Raw genomic sequence first — 18,755 nt, 5'->3', positions numbered from 1 at the left:
AATTTGTCTCCCAAAAGACCGAGCAATCGGTCGGATGGACTCGCTTAAGGCGACGAACCATGCTTGGCACGCTCTGCTGAGAGAACGGGGATGTGCCTTACTGTACTCCCCACAGATGCCGGTGGCCTGGGCCCTATGGCTGGATCCGCTAAATGAGAAGGGGGTGACGGAGGCCCTGAAAGCCCTCGGCGTACAAAATATGGAGGACTTGTTCTTGGGCGGTACACTGAAAACCTGGGAACAACTCCCCCCTATCACCCCGGCACCGTCGCTGCTGCAGAGGTTTCAATATCACAGGATACGGACGGCCTGCAGGGCCATACTGGGCCCCGAGCTACAGGAGCCAGAGGAGGTCCCTGAACTGACACATATCATCAAAACGAAAACTCCGGCTAAATTGGTCTCTATGGTTAACAGGCTTGGACCTTCATACCAGACGCTACCCACTTCTGCTCCTAGGGCGGCGTGGGAAGCGGATCTCCAAACCCCCATCGACGATGCTATGTGGCGCTACTGCTGCGCCAACACCCGTAGGGTCTCGCTTAATGGCAGGCACCGCTTGGTGCACTTCAAATTTCTACAAAGAGTATACTATACCCCGGAGCGACTTCACCGCTACGGCCTACGTGGCTCCCCGGAGTGTGAGCGCTGCAGGACCGGTACCGCTGATTTCTTTCATTTAGCGTGGTTGTGCCCGGGGGTGAGCGCTTTCTGGGAGGAGGTCTTCGCGGAGTTGGAAAAGATTTTAGGGGAGCCGCTGGCGAGATCCCCATTGCTTGCGCTATTGGGCTTCTCCAAACCGCTAGCCCCCGCGCTGCGTAGATTAGTAGATGTAGCGTTGCTGTTGGCCAGAAGGGTGGTGGCAGCGTGCTGGATGCGCGGTCCACTCCCCACCAAGACGAGATGGCTCAGGGATCTCCGATACTGCTGCACTCAGACGGAATTGTACAGCGAGCTGCTCCCGCCCAAGAGTAGACCGAAGTCCTTTTGGGATCTCTACAAGGAGCACCTACAGAAGGGGGTGGTGGACGACAGTGATATGTCGACAGCCGAGGAACATCAGGACGAGGAGTTAGAGAATGCTATGGAACGGAGGCAATTACCGCAGGGGGGGCTTTAATGTTCTTCTGGGGGGTGGTGGGTCCAGGGAGAGTGTGGGCGGTTCACGGGGAGGGTGGGTCGGGTGTGTCATGACTTAGTGGACAGGGCAAGCAGGTGGTGGGTGCAGAACACACACAGTGCACACGTGACATCACTCACATAGGAAGCGTCACTGAAATTCCTTCACGGTACTCAATAGCAAACGGGGAGGGCCCGGGGGGTGTTTAGGGGTAGTTTAGGTTAGTTTTTCCCTTTTCCACTTTTCCTTTCCTGCCCTTTCCCGGTTCATGCAAGACTGTACTACTATGTCTCCATTTGGTGATTGCCGACTGCCTTGATGCTAAGCTGAGAGCTAACAGTGCACGATAAGATTGTTACGTTTTGAATTATGCCATCAGTTTACGCCGCCAGGCCTCCGGGATGCCGGCACACAGGCTGTGTATAAGAAGTTCCGTGCACTGTACAGTCGGACTGCAATGACAATGTATGCTGACAGTTGGCGGTATTCACAATAAAGGTCTTTTAATAAAAAAAAATAAAAAAAAAGGAATAGAGGAATATTGGGCGGGTCGCTGGACGCTTTACAAGACCAGCCTGAGCATGAAATAGACTGGTATGAGAATTGGGTGAGGCCAGGGTATTGAATACCTCCCCAGGTTCTGGCCTGCTTTCTCCCCCTACTGTGGCAATGGAGGAAGGAGCTTCATATGCTATTTTCGTGAGAAGGGTAGCTGAGGTTCTTGACCTTCCGCTCTTATCGGTGGATGTCAAGACAAACATTTTAAGATAGGTCTTGCAGCCAGGTGTCTCCTCCTCGGAGCCCCACATGCCTTTCAACGAGTCCTTTACTAATGTTCTTCTGGGAACCTGGTCAAAACCGAGCACAGGGCCTTCTATGAAAAGGACAGTTGCCTGCTTCCATCTCCCTGCACAAGGTGGCCCAAAATTCCTCACCAACCACCTGACCCTAAGAGCTTGGTGGTTCAGGCCTCTACCTCACAAGGCACGTTCCTTTCCGCACCCCCGGACAGGGAATACAATAGACTGGATAGTTGGGGGAAGATTATTTTTTTTCTTCTGCCAGCCTAGCATTGCGGTCAGTGAACACTGCATACCTATTGGGCCTATCCTCCCACTCCTTGTGAGAAAGGGTTGCCCAAGTGCTGCGGAGACCCGGGACATTCTATCCCAAGCTGTATCAGATGGGAGAGATGCTGCATGGTTCACCATTTGTTGTGGGCTTGACACCACCGACTCACTGGGCAGAACAATGTCATTGATGGTGGCTGTTTGACGTCATGCCTGCCTGAGAGTTTCTGACTTTTCTGGGGATGTCAAGCTTTCCTAATGGACATGCCCTTTGATGGCACCCGTCTCTTCGAAAGCCATGTGGACATGGTCCTGGAGTGCTTTAAGGACTTGCTGGCTACAGCCAATTCCTTGGGGCTTTTGAGTGACCACCCATACCGGTCTGCTTTTCGCCCTTTTCGTGGCCATGGGAGCAGCTATATCCCAGCAATTAGACTGTGCAGGTTCAGCAACCGCCGCGCAGCCATGGGCGCAGCTCCTTTCAACTCCATGGGTCAGGTGGCCAGAGGGTCCAGTTAGTCCTCTCCTCCCGTGCCATCTCTAAACCTTCCAAGTCCAGCCCTTCAAGATCATGGGCGGCCAGTTGGTGGCAGGATCAGCCATCATCTCCACCACTGGCAAAGCATAACATCAGACAAGTGCATTCTTCAGATAGTCTGAAGGGGCTACTCCCTCTCCTTTGAGTCTACTCCACCCTCCATACCTCTGACTGGCTGATGGAGGACCACCTGACCTTTCTTCATGAGGAAGTCAGGACTCTCTTGGCCAAGGGAGCCATAGACGGTGTTCCTGCGCCAGAAGTAGGTTGTGGTTGTTATTCCTGCTACTTTCTGGTCTCGAAAAAGGACAAGGGCCTTCATCCTGTTCAAGATCTGAGAGCCCTCAACAACTTCCTCAAAAACAAAAAGTTCAAAATGCTCACTCTGGCTCAGGTCTTGTCTGTCCTAGACCCCGGAGAATGAATGTTAGCATTGGACTTGTAGGACGCTTAATTTCACATTCCCGTCTTGCCTGCTCAACCATGATACCTGCGGTTCATGGTAGGCCATGATTACTTTCAGTTCACAGTGCTGCTCTTTGACCTCACCAGTGCCCCTTGGGTGTTCACCAAGGTGAGAGGAGTTGGCCTAATGGCTAGTGTGGTCAACCTCGAATCTGGGGAATCGGGTTCAAGTCTCAGCAACGACACTGAACATCCTGTGATTCTGGGCAACGCACTTAATCTCCCAGCGCCGAATAAAAATTAATATGTCCTCATGTAACGCAACTGGTGCTGGTGTAAAGTGCTCTGTTACCAGATGCCTTTGGGTCAAGTTCGCGCTCTATAATCTCTGTAACAAAAAAAAAAGAATTAAAAAAATGTGATGGCGTTTGTCGCAGCTCAACTGCACAGATAAGGGGTACCAGTTTTCCCCTATCATGACGACTGGCTGTTGAAGGCGAACTTGCCCCAGACTGGCCTCTTCCACCTTAAGACTATGGCAAATATCCTACTTTCACTGGGGTTCACTATCAACCCAAGTCTCACCTGACTCCCTCTCGGATGTTCCTTTTCATCGCAGCTGTTCTGGACACGCTGCAATTTCTGGTATGTCCTCCTGAGTGGCGAGTCCAGGATATTCAGGCTATGGTACAGATGTTTCAGCCTCTACCCTGGATTTCTGTGAGACGGAGATTCAGGTTGCTGGGGCTCATGACCTCCTGCATCCTGCATGTGACACATACCAGATGGCAAATGTAGGCTGTGCAGTGGGACCTGAAGTTCCATTGGGCGCAGCAGCATGGGAATCTCTCCGACATGGTCCAGATCTCGGAGGGATCTGCAGTGGGGCTGACCAACCGCAATTGGGTCAGAGGCAGATCCCTCTCCCTTTCCCAACCAGATCACACAGTAGTGACAGATGTCACTCCTGGGATGTGGTCAGCATCTGGGGGAGGTGGCGATCAGAAGACTGGTCTCTCACGGAATTCGGACTCCACATGAACTTGCTGAGGCTCCGAGCGATTTGCTTGGCATTGAAAGCTTTTCTCCCTTCCATCAATGGACAGTTGGTTCAGGTGTTCAAGGAGAACACCACGCCAAGTGGTACTATAACAAACAGGGTGGGGTGGGGCCCGGGACCCTTAGTCAAGAGGTCCTGCATCTCTGGACATGGCAGGAACAGCAGGGCATATTCCTGGAGGTTCAGCACCTGGGAGGTTCGATGAACGCCAGGGCAGACAAACTCATCTATCGATGCCTAGTGGATCAAGAATGGCATCTCCATCCAGGTCTCTGTCAGAGGTGAGAAGAGCCTTGGTTAGATATGTTTGCCTCTGTCAAGAAAACCCAATGTCAGCAGTTTTTCATGCTGGAGATTCCAAGGTGGCACTAGCTCTGTGATTCTTTTCGTCTCAAGTGGATCTCTGGCCTCCTGTATGGCCTTTCCACCAATGCCACTCCTGTCCAGAGTGCTCAAGAAGATCAGGAGCGACTGGGCCCAAGTCATTCTTGTGGCGCTGGACTGGGCATGGAGAGTCTGGTATCCCAAGCTTTTCCAACTGAGCATCGATCCCCCTAACAGTCTGCCCCTTCGGAAGGATCTTATGTCGTAGCAACAGGTGGGAGTCCTCCACCCGAACCCCTCAACTCTAGTTCTTCTTGCATGGAGATTGAGCTGCAGCAGTTGATTGCATTCAACCTTCCTCCTGAAGTAAGTGATGAGATACTGGCAGCCAGGCATCCCTCTACCAAGACCTTGTATGCCTGCTGATGGTAGGCTTTTGTAAAATATTGTACAGAAAGGTCTACTGATCTTCTTTCTACTTTCATCTCTCAAGTCCTTCTCTTTATTTTGAACCTTCCCCAGCAGGGCTCTGGTTTAGGCACTCTTAAGAGGTACCTTTCATCCTTTTCTGCCTTTTTGAGGCTGCCAGACCAACCCCTTTTATTTAAATCCCCTATTGTAAACATATTTCTTAAGGGGCTTATACATATGTTCCCACCTGCCCCATTCATTATTCCTCAGTGGGACCTTAAATTGGTTCTCACATTCCTGATGTGCTCTCTGTTCGAACCTTTGCACAACTGCCCCCTCTGGCTGCTGTCCATCAAAACTTCCTTTTTAGTGGCAATAACTTCTCCGACAAAATCAGAAGCATCGTTTGCAGATGATTCAGATTCAAGCAGCCAGAATCATTTACCAACAAGATAGACGGCGTAATATTAGAACGCTGCTGAAAGAGCTCCACTGGCTGGCGGTTGAGCAGCGATCTCTGTTTAAAACTGGATGTGTCCTATTCAAATGCAAAAACAACAATTGATGGACAGAATGCAGAACAATGTCATAGATTCACCCCAGTACAGAGATCTGGGCCTAAATCCATCGTTTCTTTGCACTCCACACCACCCCAGTTCAGACATGGCCATATGCAAATCAGCCTTGACCCTGTGCCTCATGAGAACAGTCCAGCCCGAACTGCCAAGCTATGTCTTTCCTGGACCGGTTTCTGACTATCAGCCGTCATCAGCCAGGATAGCTTGACTCCAATGGTGTGGAGTGCAAAAAAAGATGGATTTAGGCCCAGATCTCTGTACTGGGGTGAATGTATGACATTGTTCTGCATTCTGTCCATCAACTGTTGTTTTTGCATTTGTCACCCCGAGTGGGACGGGTATGCTCAGACGTGAGTCCCGTGCTCTCCACACCACTGGAGTCAAGCTATCCTGGCTGATGACGCCTGATAGCCAGAAACCGGTCCTTGGATGCTTGATTCCGGTCTAGGGAAGACATGGCTTGGCAGTTCGGGCTGGACTGTTCCTATGAGGCACAGGGTCAAGGCTGATTTGCATATGCCATGTCTGAACTGGGGTGGTGTGGAGTGCACAAAAACTATGGATTTAGGCCCAGATCTCTGTACTGGGGTGAATGTATGACATTGTTCTGCATTCTGCCCATTAACTGTTGTTTTTGCATGTATCCTATTCAAAGCCATACATGGGCTGGGTCCCAAATTCATATCCTTGAGAGTTCTCAAATACTCCCTTCAGCGCATCTTAAGATCTGAGATCTTAAGGTGTTCCGATATTCAGACGCAAATGCACCGGAGAGTCTCGGTTTTCTTACTGGGCCCGAAATTGTGGTACTCTCTGCCTACTACCCTGAGACTTGAAGAAGACTGTCTGCGTTTCAGAAAATTGCTGAAGACTTAGCTTTTTTCTGTAGCACCAATTAGACTGTTTCTGGTTTTGATTTCTCCTTCTCAAATCTTAGCGCCAAGAGACCAGCTGGTGAACATGTACTTTAGAAATTCACAATAACATAACATAACTTCTGCCAGGAGGGTGAGCGAATTGCAGGCTCTATCATCCAAGCCTCCATACCTGACCATATTCCCTGAAAAGTTTGTTCTTCTCACTTGTGCCTGTTTCTTACCAAAAGTGGGTCAATCAGTCACCTTGCCCACTTTCTTTGCTCCTCCACATCCCTATGAAGAGGATGAGCGACTTCGCTGTCTGGACCCAAAAAGAATGTTGTCGTTCTCCCCCTTCACTGCACTAAAGAGTTCCGGGTTAACAACCAACTCTTTATGGGGTACTTATATAAAAGAAAGGTTGCGCGGTGCAGAAGAGGACTATCTCACAATGGGTTGTCCTCTTCATCAAATTTTGCTACGCTCTGGCCAAGAAACATCCCCCTGAAGGCTTAAGAGCTCACTCCACCAGAGCTAAGACTGTGACTAGTCAGTGCTTCAGTCCCTGACATCTGTCAGGCAGCAATGTGGGCATCACTGAACACAGTCACCAAGCACTACTGCCTAGACAGTCAAGTCCACAGGGATACCCTTTTTTGCAACTCTGTCCTGCAGGACTTTCTGGTCTAATCTGATCCGCAGTCCATCCTCTGGGGATGTTATTGCTTGGGTATCTATTCTAAGGTAAGGAATCTGCGGCTAAATATCTCTTATCATATGGACAAGTTACTTACCTTTAATGCCTTATCTGGTAGATACATAATCTAGCCGCAGATTCCTTACCAACCCAGTCATCTTCTCGGTACTGCGGACAGGTTTTTAGGGTCTGGGCAGATCCCTTTCAGGGCCCTAGTTGTTCTAAACACACCAAAGTCAGTGCACTCATGACTACGCGCTCCTACCGTGAGAAGTCGTGAAAAGTAACTGATGTCACCGTGCAGAGGTGGTGCCATCTATAGGTGACGTGGGCATCCCTTCCAGGCGCAACGACATGAAACCGACAATATGAAGAGCTGACTACGCCACCTACCAGTGTGTAAGGGTACTGCTCGAGCCAAATTCTTCCGGATTCAGTCAGGGACATTCTAAGGTAAAGAATCTGCAGCTAGATTATGTCTCTACTAGATAAGGTGTTACCGAAGTTAAGTAACTTGTCCGTTAGGTAAAATATCCACCGGAAAGGGCTTTACCAAATGTAAGTAATTTATTCATTACAAGAACAGTTAGTATGTAACTGAATTGTGGACATTGTATGCCAAACACTGTACAGCTTAGTTGTCCAGAATATATGCACTGCTAAGGTTACATAAGATCCCATGAATCAACTGTTTTAAATTGTATTTGTTTTACTTTGTCTCAGACACAGATTACATCAGTGCGTCAGAGCTATCCAAGGTGGAGCAGATGTTGTCTCATCTAAGTGAACAGTCCAAGCAGGCGGCTGCCTCCATCCTGGTAAGTTTTCCGTCTTGCAAAAGATACTTATAACTTCTTAACATCAGATGGATTCAGAGTAACTCTTCAAAAGTTGTCTCGGTGCAGAAACCTACTTGCCCACAAAAGCTCCACTGACACCAACACCTCTTTCCAGTGACAACAGATTAAGGCAGTACACCTCCCACCCCTTCTCAGCATACTACATGCCTGCTATATTCCGGACTGGTTCTAGGACTTGTTGGACCCTGGGCAGAAACAAATATGAGGCTCCTCTAATATGCATTTGGCGTAACAGCACAGGAAGTGACATCATGGGTAGTGAGTGATATTTAGGCCTGGGTGGTAAATTCCATCCCGCTCGTGGAATTTGGGTAATTTCGCGTTCCGCGGAGAACGCAAAATTGCCCAAAATTATATGTTCTGCGACTTCGTGAATTTTTTTGCTTGTTCGCATTCTGAAAATGCGTGTTTGCGAGATATTTCCCCCCGAGCACGCAAACAGCGATTGCGAACAGTAAAAAAGCATCGCGAGCAAGTAATTCCGCGTGTTCGCGGAGTTTCTGCGTGTTCGCGGAGATTTTTTTACCGTTCCCAGAGATTTGCATAACTCGATTAGGCAAATTCCGCCCACCCCTGGTGATATCCATTGACCATTAATTCTCTGGTATCGTTGAAGCAACTTTGGAAAAAGCTACTTACCTGATATGTATATCAGTAAAACTGCAAAAATTAATAATAATGACCCTAAAACAAAAAGTACAAATATATTTTAAACCTCCTTTAAATGGAAATACATTATATTGTCAGACTGAGTTGAAGACCTTGTTCCGAGGTCTTTCTAAAATTGATGATATTACTCCAGTGTTCACTAAGGAGCTAATCTGCCCACCTTCAAGTGAATCTGAAACACCAACTTTACACCAGTTAGCTCCAAAGATAAGCGGTACAAAAGGGGGTGGTGATGGACGGAGCATCTGAATCCATCAAACACTCACACCCAGTCAAAAGATCTGGGTTTAATCCATCACCGTTCTTTAGCCCACTCTGCCACCCCAGTTCAGACATGGCTATATGCAAATCAGTCTGACCCTGTGTCTCATGGGAACAGTCCAGCCCGAACTGCCAAGCCATGTGTTCCCTGGACCGGAAACAAGCTTCCGAGGACCGGTTTCTGGCATTCCAGCCATCTTCAGCCCGGCTTGCTTGAATCCAGTGGCAAAGTGAGCAAGGGACTCACGTCTGAGCATACCCTGCCACACTTATGGTGGCCAAAAGCGGTACAAAAGGGGGTGGTGATGGACGGAGCATCTGAATCAATCAAACACTCACACCCAGTCAAAAGATCTGGGTTTAATCCATCACCGTTCTTTAGCCCACTCTGCCACCCCAGTTAAGACATGGCTATATGCAAATCAGTCTGACCCTGTGCCTCATGGGAACAGTCCAGCCCGAACTGCCAAGCCATGTCTTCCCTGGATCGGAAACAAGCTTCCGAGGACCGGTTTCTGGCATTCCAGCCGTCTTCAGCCCGGCTTGCTTGAATTCAGTGGCAAAGTGAGCAAGGGACTCACGTCTGAGCATACCCTGCCACACTTATGGTGGCCAAAAGCGGTACAAAAGGGGGTGGTGATGGACGGAGCATCTGAATCAATCAAACACTCACACCCAGTCAAAAGATCTGGGTTTAATCCATCACCGTTCTCCACACCACTGGAGTCAAGCTATCCAGGCTGAAGAAGGCAGATAGCCAGAAACCGGTCCTTGGATGCTTGATTCCGGTCTAGGAAAGACATGGCTTGGTAGTTCGGGCTGGACTGTTCCCATGAGGCACAGGGTCAAGGCTGATTTGCATATAGCCATTGTCTGACCTAGGGTGGTTTGGAGTGCAAAAAAACGATGGATTTAGGCCCAGATCTTTGTACTGGGGTGAATGTAAGACATTGTTCTGTATTCTGTCCATCAACTGTGTTTTTTGCAGCTCCAAAGATAAGGCATTTAGTTTTCAGCAGTCATGGGGGATCAATACAAAGCAGTTCATTCTGGATTGGGTGAGCAATCTGCAAGTGCTGCAGCAAAGAACAGAAAGCACAGATGGAAAAAGCGAAGAGGAGGAACCTACATGGATATCATGCTCAGGTGGGGTGGCTGACCTATGGACAAGTAGAAGCATCGAAGACTGAGAACCTACACAGAGGAAATATTCTCACGCTCCATTTTTAGGTCGAGCCTGGGCAGCACATGTGCTGCTCTGAGTGGCATGTTGTATTCAGGTAGGGGCTTGAAGCTCCGCCCATATTTTTCATTAGTGTGTGTCATTGTCTACCATAAACTGTGGCTGTTCATTGGTCAGTAGACCTACTAGTCCCTCCTTAATACCTCCTTGTCTCATTTTGTAAACTCCCATGGCGACACCCCCTGTTAAGTGTGTTGTTGTAATTGCAGCCTCCGTGCAATATTTTCTCAAATACTTTTGTCCGACCTGCTGCTGCTGGCAGGGCATGCTCTCTTCTAATGATTTAAAAAAAAATGTATAGCACGGGCATTCATTTGCGAGAGTTTAAGCTATTGCCATTGTAAATTACAATGCCTTTTATTTATCTGTTTTAAAAACAACACATAAATAAAAAGCATTGTCATTATCTGAAAGAGACAGTTAGGTATAGATTCCTTACCTTAGAATTACCCCCAGGCGTTGGACTGGATGCAGAGAATATATTCTCTTAGCAGTACCCCTGCGCTTCGGTAGGTGGCGTCTGTCAACTCCCCATCTGTCGTCGTGGTCGCCGGGATTACGTTGCAGTGTCTACTTAGACGCCGCCCCTGTTCGCTGACGTCAGTTCTTTCTTTTTCCACGCCAGCCTAGTGCAGATCCGGAGAGAGCTTACCCCTTTTAGTCACTTTTTGACTAAGCTTTTTTGACTTTTATCAACTTCTTTTTTCGAGTCATTGACTCCTGGTGCGCGAGGGATGTCCCATCGTTGGACCGGCTTCAAGCCTTGCGAGGTCTGTCACAACTGATGTCTGTGATAGACCGGCACCTCTTGTGTCTTTGGTGCCTGGAGCGTGTTCACGACCCGAAGTTGTGCTCCTACTGCTGGGCCGTTAATCCGAAGTCTTTTGCAGGAGCGGTCCCTAAAGCTTTTGGAGGCCCGGCAGTTGACTCTGCGTCGTTCCCGGTCTCGCTCGAGTGGAAGGTCTCGAGACTGTTCGCTGAGCCACCACACCTCGTCCAAGTCTTCGCACTCGAAGCACAAGGGCAAGGTGAAGAAGCACCGTCTCTCTTTGCCTTCTCCCCGTCGGTCGGGTGACGCAATGCGAGATCTGGAGAGTCACCATTCTAAGGCTGTTTCCCGTGCCTGATTCAGGGACCACCCCACGCCTCCCCCCATTTCCGGGAGCTGGGGCATCCCCTGCCCAGCCTCGTACCTTCTGCGAAGCCATCCACCATATCTTTGGGAAGCTCTACTCCCCTGGGGTTCCTCTGGGCCCCGCAGAGCCGGTCGGGGGCCTTCAATACTGGCGGCCCCTGCGCCGGAAGGCACCTGTGGATCCAGGCCTGGGTCCGGATCGACTCCAGTCGACCTTACTCGACCTACCCCAGCACCGATCCTGGCGGCCCCGCCCGACACCATTGCAATCCTTATTTCCGACATGGAGCCGGACCGTGTAGTGCTGCCTCAGTGCCCGGAGGAGACCCGGACCGTTTTCTCCCAAGCTGTTGCAGATGGGAGACACGCAGCAAAATTCATGATTCGCTGTGGACGGGATACCACCGACTCACGATTGCCACGCCGGTAGCCCTATGGAGCTACGCCTGGTTGAGGACGTCTGGCTTTTCAGGGGATGTTCAAGCAACTCTGCTGGACATGCCCTTTGATGCCTGTCGCCTTTTGGTGATGCCTGTCGCCTTTTTGGTGACGAGGCAGACTCTGCGCTCGAGCGCTTTGAGGATTTTCAATCTACGGCCCGATCCTTGGGCCTCCCAGCTCCGTTCCATCCACCACGGTCTGCCTTTCGTGGCAACGGAAGAGGCACCCCACCACGTCCAGCCCAGTCTAGCCACCGGTCCACGCAAGCTGCCCAGCCACCGCGTGGCCGAAGACGTGGGACCCAGGATTCGGGTTTTGGAGCCAGCGGGCAGGCCAGTCCACCCTTTCCCCACCTGCAGCAGCCTTCAAACCGTCCTAGCCTGACTTTTCAGGCCCATCTGCGGCCAGTGGGTGGCAGGATTCGCCATCTCCTCCCCTACTGGCAGACCATCACGTCAGACAGATGGGTTTTGCAGATAGACCGAAGGAGCAACTCCCTCACCTTCGAGATTACCCCTCTCTCCATGCCATCGTCCTTTGATCGCATTTGGCGCTTATCCGTCAGGAAGTCAAGTCTTGGCCAAGGGAGCTATTGAAAGGGTCCCTGTGCCAGAAGTAGATCATGGTTGCTTATCCCGCTACTTTCTGGTGTCCAAGAAGGACAAGGGCATGCGTCTTATCCTAGACCTCAGGGCCCTCAACCACTACCTCCGGAAGAAGTTCAAAATGCTAACCATGGCTCAGGTCCTGTCTGCCCTCGACCCTGGAGATTGGATGGTGGCACTCGACTTGCAGAACACCTATTTTCATATTCCCGTTCTACCAGCCCACAGATGCTACATTCAGTTCATGGTAGGTCACAAGCATTTTCAGTTCATAGTGCTCCCGTTCGGCCTTACCAGTGCCCCTCTGGTGTTCATGAAAGTGATGGTGGTGGTCGCAGCTCATCTGCGCATATCAGGGTTCCAGTCTTCCCCCTATCTCGTTGACTGGCTGTTGAAGGCAGGCTCACCCCAGGATGTTTTCTCCCACCTGCAGACTACTGCGGACCTCCTGCATTTGCTGGGGTTCACTATCAACGTGCTGAAATCACACCTGACTCTCTCTCATTCGCTACTTTTCATCGAAACTGTTCTGGACACAGGGCAGTTTTGGGCTTATCCTCGCTATCAGCAAGTTCGGGATATTCGGGCTATGATACCGATGTTTCGACCTCTATCCTGGATTTCGGTGAGAATGACCCTAAGGCTGCTGGGTTTCATGGCCTCCTGCATCCTGCTGATGGATCATGCCAGATGGCATATTCAGGCTCTGCAGTGGGACCTGAAGTTCAATTGGGTGCAGCATCAATGAAATCTCTCCGACTACGTCCAGATCTCTGAGGGAGCTGTGCAACAACTGCAGTGGTGGTTAACAAACAAGGATTGGGTAAGAGACAGATCTCTCTCCGTTCCTCAACCAGACCTCACGTGGTGACCGCTGCATCACTCCTAGGATGGGGTGGCCACCTAGGAGAGGCGGAGATCAGAGGAGCCTGGTCTCCAGCGGATTGTGGGCTCCATTTCAATCTCTTGGAGGAACCGGGTGATTTGCTTGGCAATCCTTCCCTCCCTCAAGGGGAAGGCATGACAGGTGTTCACAAACACCCCCACCGCCATGTGGTACTGCAACAAACAGAGCGAGTTCAGAGGTGGACACTTTGTCAAGAGGCTCTTCGCCTTCTGACATGGCTGGGAAATCAGGGCATGACTTTGGTGGTTCAACATCTGGCAGGTTCTTTGAAAACCAGAGTGGTCAAACTTGTCTTCACTCAGAGGTGGTGTAAGGTCTCTTTCAGCAGTGGGGAGAGCCTTGGTTAGATCTGTTTGTAACCGAAGAGAACGTGTAATGTCAGCAGTTTTGCACGTTAGAATTTCCAAGGTGGCACTCGCTCGGTGATGCATTTCACCATGAGTGGAAATATGGCCTTCTGTATGCCTTTCAGCCTGTACCACTGCTGCCTAGAGTGCTGAAGATCAAGCGGGACCGGGACCAAACCATTCTTGTGGCCCCGGACTGGGCACGAAGAGTCTGGTACCCCGAGCTCCTGAGCTAGGCTATCGATCCTCCGGTCAGACTGCCCCTTCGGGTGGATTTTCTGTCACAGCAGCAGGAGACGGTCCTCCACCTGAACCTGTCCAGCCTCCCTTTCCTTGCGTGGCGATTGAGCGACAACAGTTGACAGAGTTTAACCTTCCTCCCTAAGTCGGTAATGTCATCTTGGCAACCAGGCATTACTCCACTAAGACGGTATACCCCTGTTGATGGAACACGTTTGTGGCATGGTGCACCGCAAAGGCTGTCGATTCCCCCTCCGCCCCTCTTTCTGAAGTTCTTTTTGTTCCTTCTTTCTTTGGCCCAGCAGGGATCTGCTCTGGGCACTCTTAAAGGCTATCTAGAAGCCATTTCTGCTTTTCTTCGGCTACCAGATCAGCCCTCTTTGTTCAAGTCCCCTATTGTTAACAGGTTCTTTAAGGGCATTATTCACCTCTTCCCTCCATCTCCTTTTATAATGCCTCAGTGGGACTTGAACCTTGTCTTGACTTTCCTTATGCGTGCTCCCTTTGAGCCTCTTCACAGCTGTCCTCTCAGGCTCTTTACTCTGAAGTCTGCCTTTCTGGTTGCCATCACCTCTGCTTGCAGAGAGAGTGAGCTTTAGGCACTTTCTTCTAAGCTCCCTTTCTTCTCTGTGCATCTGGACAAAGTGGTGCTTCAGTGAGACCCTTGTTCCTTCCAAAAGTGGTTACACCGTTTCACATTGGACAAACAATTACTTTGTGCAGCTTTTTCCCACCTCTGCACCCTTCCAAGGAGGAGAGAGACTACAGTCTAGACCCTAAGCGTGAGCTGTCCTTCTACCTTGACCACACTAAATATTTCCGGGTGGACGATCAACTTTTCGTTTCCTATGTGGGTGCCAAGAAAGGGTGGGCTGTCCAAAAGCATACCATCTCAAGATGGGTGTCCTTTGTATGAAGATTTGTTAAGCTTTAACTAAAAAGGAACCTCCTGTGGGGCTGCGCGCTCAGTCCACTAGAGCTACTGCTGCAATTACTGCTTTGTCACATCCAGTCCCACTTGACATCTGCCAGGCGGCCACATGGGCATCTATGAACACGTTCACCAGACAATACTGCCTGGATAGTCAGGTCCGGAGGGACGGCTACTTTGCCCCTTCTGTCCTCCAGGATTTTCTGGAGTGATCTTGGTTCGCAGACCCTCCTCGAGGATGGTATTGTTGGGGTATCTATTAGAAGTTAAGGAATCTATAACTCTCTTTCAGATGAACAAGATACTTCACTTTGGTAACTATGTATCTGTAAGAGACATAGGTTAGTTATAGATACCTTACCTGCCACCCATCCTCCCCACTCTGCGAACTGTCTTCTAGAGACAGTGACTCCCTTACAGGGCCCTAGTTGTGGCACACCAGTGGTCAGTGTCTTGCATGGCTGTGCGCTTCTGGCGTGAAAAGTCATGTCAGAACTAACGTCAGTGCGCGGGGGCTGCATCTAAGTAGACCCCGCAACATCATTCCGGTGACCACGATGCCGATGAGGGATGCGGAGTTGATCGACACCACCTACCGACGCGCAGGGGTACTGCTAAGAGAAAAAATTATCTGGATCCAGTCTCATGCCTGGGGGTAATTCTAAGGTAAGGATTCTATAACTAACCTATGTCTTTTACAGATGCATCATTACCGAAGGTAAGTAACTTGTTCTACAATGCCAATAGTGCCAGCTCTCATAAATGCGAGACCTATTGAATTGCAAATGCTTGTTAAGAGCTGCAAAGAGCTGAACTAACTGAAAGTTATTAAGAAGAGATGGTTAAAAAGGAAATAGACGTTGTGAAGCTTAGACTTATAAGAAAAGGAAATCCAGCAATAGGTTGGGTAGGTGGTACAGGACTTGCAAAGTAAAGTTACAGAAATTCCAGAGATTTTCCTTTTTTTTAAAAGTTTAACATTTTAAGTCACATCTCCCTAATATCTGAGAAGATAGTTGCCAAATTGCTAAGGATGATGTCGCTGGACTCCTGTATAGCCGAGATGTAATAATGAGATTCCACCAGCCCTCAGGTATATCCATTGGCTCTTGGTAAAGCGATAATTGAACTCTAGATCATTGCAAGACCCTCTTCATCATTCACACATATCAAATCAAGTCCTAGGCTACCTAACCAAAAACCTTTAGTCCTTCCAACCTTCAATGCAAGATCAGCCACACTGAACTTACTGGAATGGATACCTAGTCTTGTAGACTCTATGAGGCATATCATGTTATATGCATTGATAAACCTTATGGAATTCCCTTCACACTCCTCAGCCACCCCGGCCTCAGCCTGCTTCTCCTGAACACCACCCCCCCCCCCATTTTTCCCTCATCTCCCACAGGAGGCCAATCCTAACTGTTCTTCTCAAAAGCAGCTATTTCCCTCGGCCTCACTGTCACTCCCTGAGGTTTGAGATTGTGGTGGGTGGAAGCGCGCATCATGTTGTGTTTGCCCAGGCCAGCGTCATTCTGCACATGATGATGAGCCACCGAACTGTGGGAGTGAACAGACTCGCTGTGCACACCCACTCTAAGGTTGCAGCAGTCTATTGGATTGTGCACCATGGGCCTAGCCCGCCTATGCAGAGGAAGCAGTTTACCTACAGCAGTGGCAAAACAAAAGTCACACCATCTGGCCTCGGCCATGCTTCTGTTTGTCAACTGTGAGTTATTCACCATACCTGTACAAGCTAGGCCCCGTATCCTGATTTTCACTGCACTGAAGTTTTACCGGATGGCCTACTTTCCTTAATCACTTCACAGGACACTTTGTGCAAGCAGAGACACCAGAAAGCGTTTGTTGGGTGGAGTGGCTATTAGTCAAGGAATCATTTTTTGGGTGTTTCATTATAAAACTATCTCCTCTTAATCAGAACCTTTTCAAAATATGTAACTAGGCTAGCTTGATAAGGTGTTTGTTGGGTAGGTTAATGTGACATAGAGCTTTGAAGTCCAATAGTCCTCTGGACTGGACTGGAGTATGTCTTGACTGCTTGCTATTTCCATCTTTGGAGAGACACGTTTCCAACATGAATAGTTTGTGTCCAAATAAAATGAAATAGTCTTATGCTCTAAAATACCAATCGTAAGTAACGCTGTCCATCACAGATGCTGCCAATTAACCACCTACTGCCCCAGACCGAAAGTAAAGATCTCAAAATATACACCTGCGTGTTCTCCATTTCACAAAAATATTGGGGCACTTAAAACAGCCTCAATACTGAAAACAGCACCTCGATATGACCCCTAACCAGAGGGCAATTCACTGGAGTGGGCAAACACCCCCACCACAAATGGTCCAGGGGTATGCTTTGGCCATGTAGGTAGGAGACTTTACATATAATCCTGGATTTACCACAACATTCCGGAAATAAAAACCGTGTTGCAAAAAGAGACAGGGTCGCCAACAGGGTGACATTTCTCTGGGGAAATGTAGCCTCTTGGCATTGACATCAAAATCACTGCAACCCCAGGAGTCCCACTTTGTAAACTCAGCCTTTCCAGTTGACCAAATTGTGGGCTCTTTGGTTACACTTTTTGAACTTGTTCTTCTGCTCCCATTTTGTGCAAAGGATGTGCACCTTTAACAGCAATCTAATGATGTCTTGTAAATAGGTAGTTAGGAGTTGGGGAGGGGTTCAACAGTGACCAGTCTCAGAGTCTATGCACAAAATTGTATTCTGGTGGTAAAATGATAGCCTCTGGAGCAAGCAATACTTCATTGCAGTCTCAGTTTTCCTTCTTTAACAACATTTTTGATCTTGAGCAAATTATCCTTTCATTGTGCCTTGATCCGCAAATCTGACAATATGTGAGCACCTTTTTAATCAGTCCTAATTAAATAAACTACAAAGACATATTTCCAGGATATACACACATTCTGTCTTTAAATGAAGATGTCTACATTCAATATTAGCATCTCTAAAGGTGACCGCATCCGTGAAGGTGCATTGTGCTGGACACTCCTCACGCCCAACCTCGCAGTAAACAAAAGGTAGCTGACATCAGAAGCTCTTTTATAGCCCATATAGTAGTAAACTTCTGACAATGGTCACCCAGCCAGTGCACTCAATGCCTTCCTAATGAGGCTTTCCCATATTGGTCCGAAGAACAGCAAAGTTCAGTACAATTGGGTCCTGCACCAGCTCAGCGCAGGCAACACTTATTAAAAACTGGGACATACTTCAGTTCACTGGATGGTTGACACTCAACATTTTGAACAGGGGAAGCCCTGAGACTGGGATTGCAGTGTATGTCGTGCATGCTTTCAAAGGCTTTTCGAAGTGGTTGCACCTATGTACCTGACTAGTTCACAGTTACTTAGGCTGTGACTGGGCTCCTCCAAAAACCAATGACCTAACAGGTCCCAACTACTTCAGAAGTCAACACAAACAAAAGGCATCAAAGTGACAGCAGTAAGACTTTCAGAATGACAATGTAGTGAGAAAGGTGTCAGAACTTGCATATGCACTCATGCATTCACTCAATCATTCTTATCAGTGATGTAAGTGTAGTAAGTAAAGAGCTTGTCATGAGACAAGATTAGAGTATAATAAGAACTTATTTATTAAGTATAATTAACCTGAGTAGAACTGTGTGGCTCTCCCTCTGGCTAGTCAATAAGCAGCTGCCAGAGTGTAGAACCATGGATGCTTAATAGGAACGTGGAACGCACTGGGCGCAGTGCTCCACACTCCATAACAAACATAGAAGATTACAACAGTAAGCACCTGCTCCAGAGATTTGTCTGTAACCTGAATGTCTGTCCTGTGAAGGGAAGATTGCACTTAATGTCTTGTGTGAGAGAGGGCACTTTACTTTGCTACTATTACGTTGTACCTGTTCTGTGAGAAAACATAGTTCTGATGGATACATCTGCCTGTGGATTCCTCACCTTATGAATGTTTCCTGTGCCCGCATTCTGCGTAATCTTTTCCCGAGCTCTCCACGCCGGCAAGTACCTGGTTCGAGGCATGTGGGCTGCTGAATT

At 48.9% G+C, this 18,755-nt stretch overlaps 1 protein-coding gene across 1 annotated transcript in view; it reads left to right on the top strand.

Moving 5' to 3' along the window:
• The window catches only part of RNF123 (ring finger protein 123), a 2,099,603-nt gene that overhangs the window by 1,909,575 nt on the left and 171,273 nt on the right, over positions 1-18,755 (top strand). Inside the window, exon 37 of the mRNA XM_086938772.1 lies at positions 7,784-7,878. Coding sequence (XP_086794898.1) covers positions 7,784-7,878 — 95 coding nt within the window. The remainder of the gene's footprint in view (positions 1-7,783; positions 7,879-18,755) is intronic.

This window comes from Lissotriton vulgaris, chromosome 9 (assembly GCF_964263255.1).
Source record: "Lissotriton vulgaris chromosome 9, aLisVul1.2, whole genome shotgun sequence".
Taxonomy (NCBI): Eukaryota; Metazoa; Chordata; class Amphibia; order Caudata; family Salamandridae; genus Lissotriton; species Lissotriton vulgaris.
Note: the sequence above shows the minus strand (reverse complement) of the source record. Positions and strands in the feature narration are given on the sequence as shown.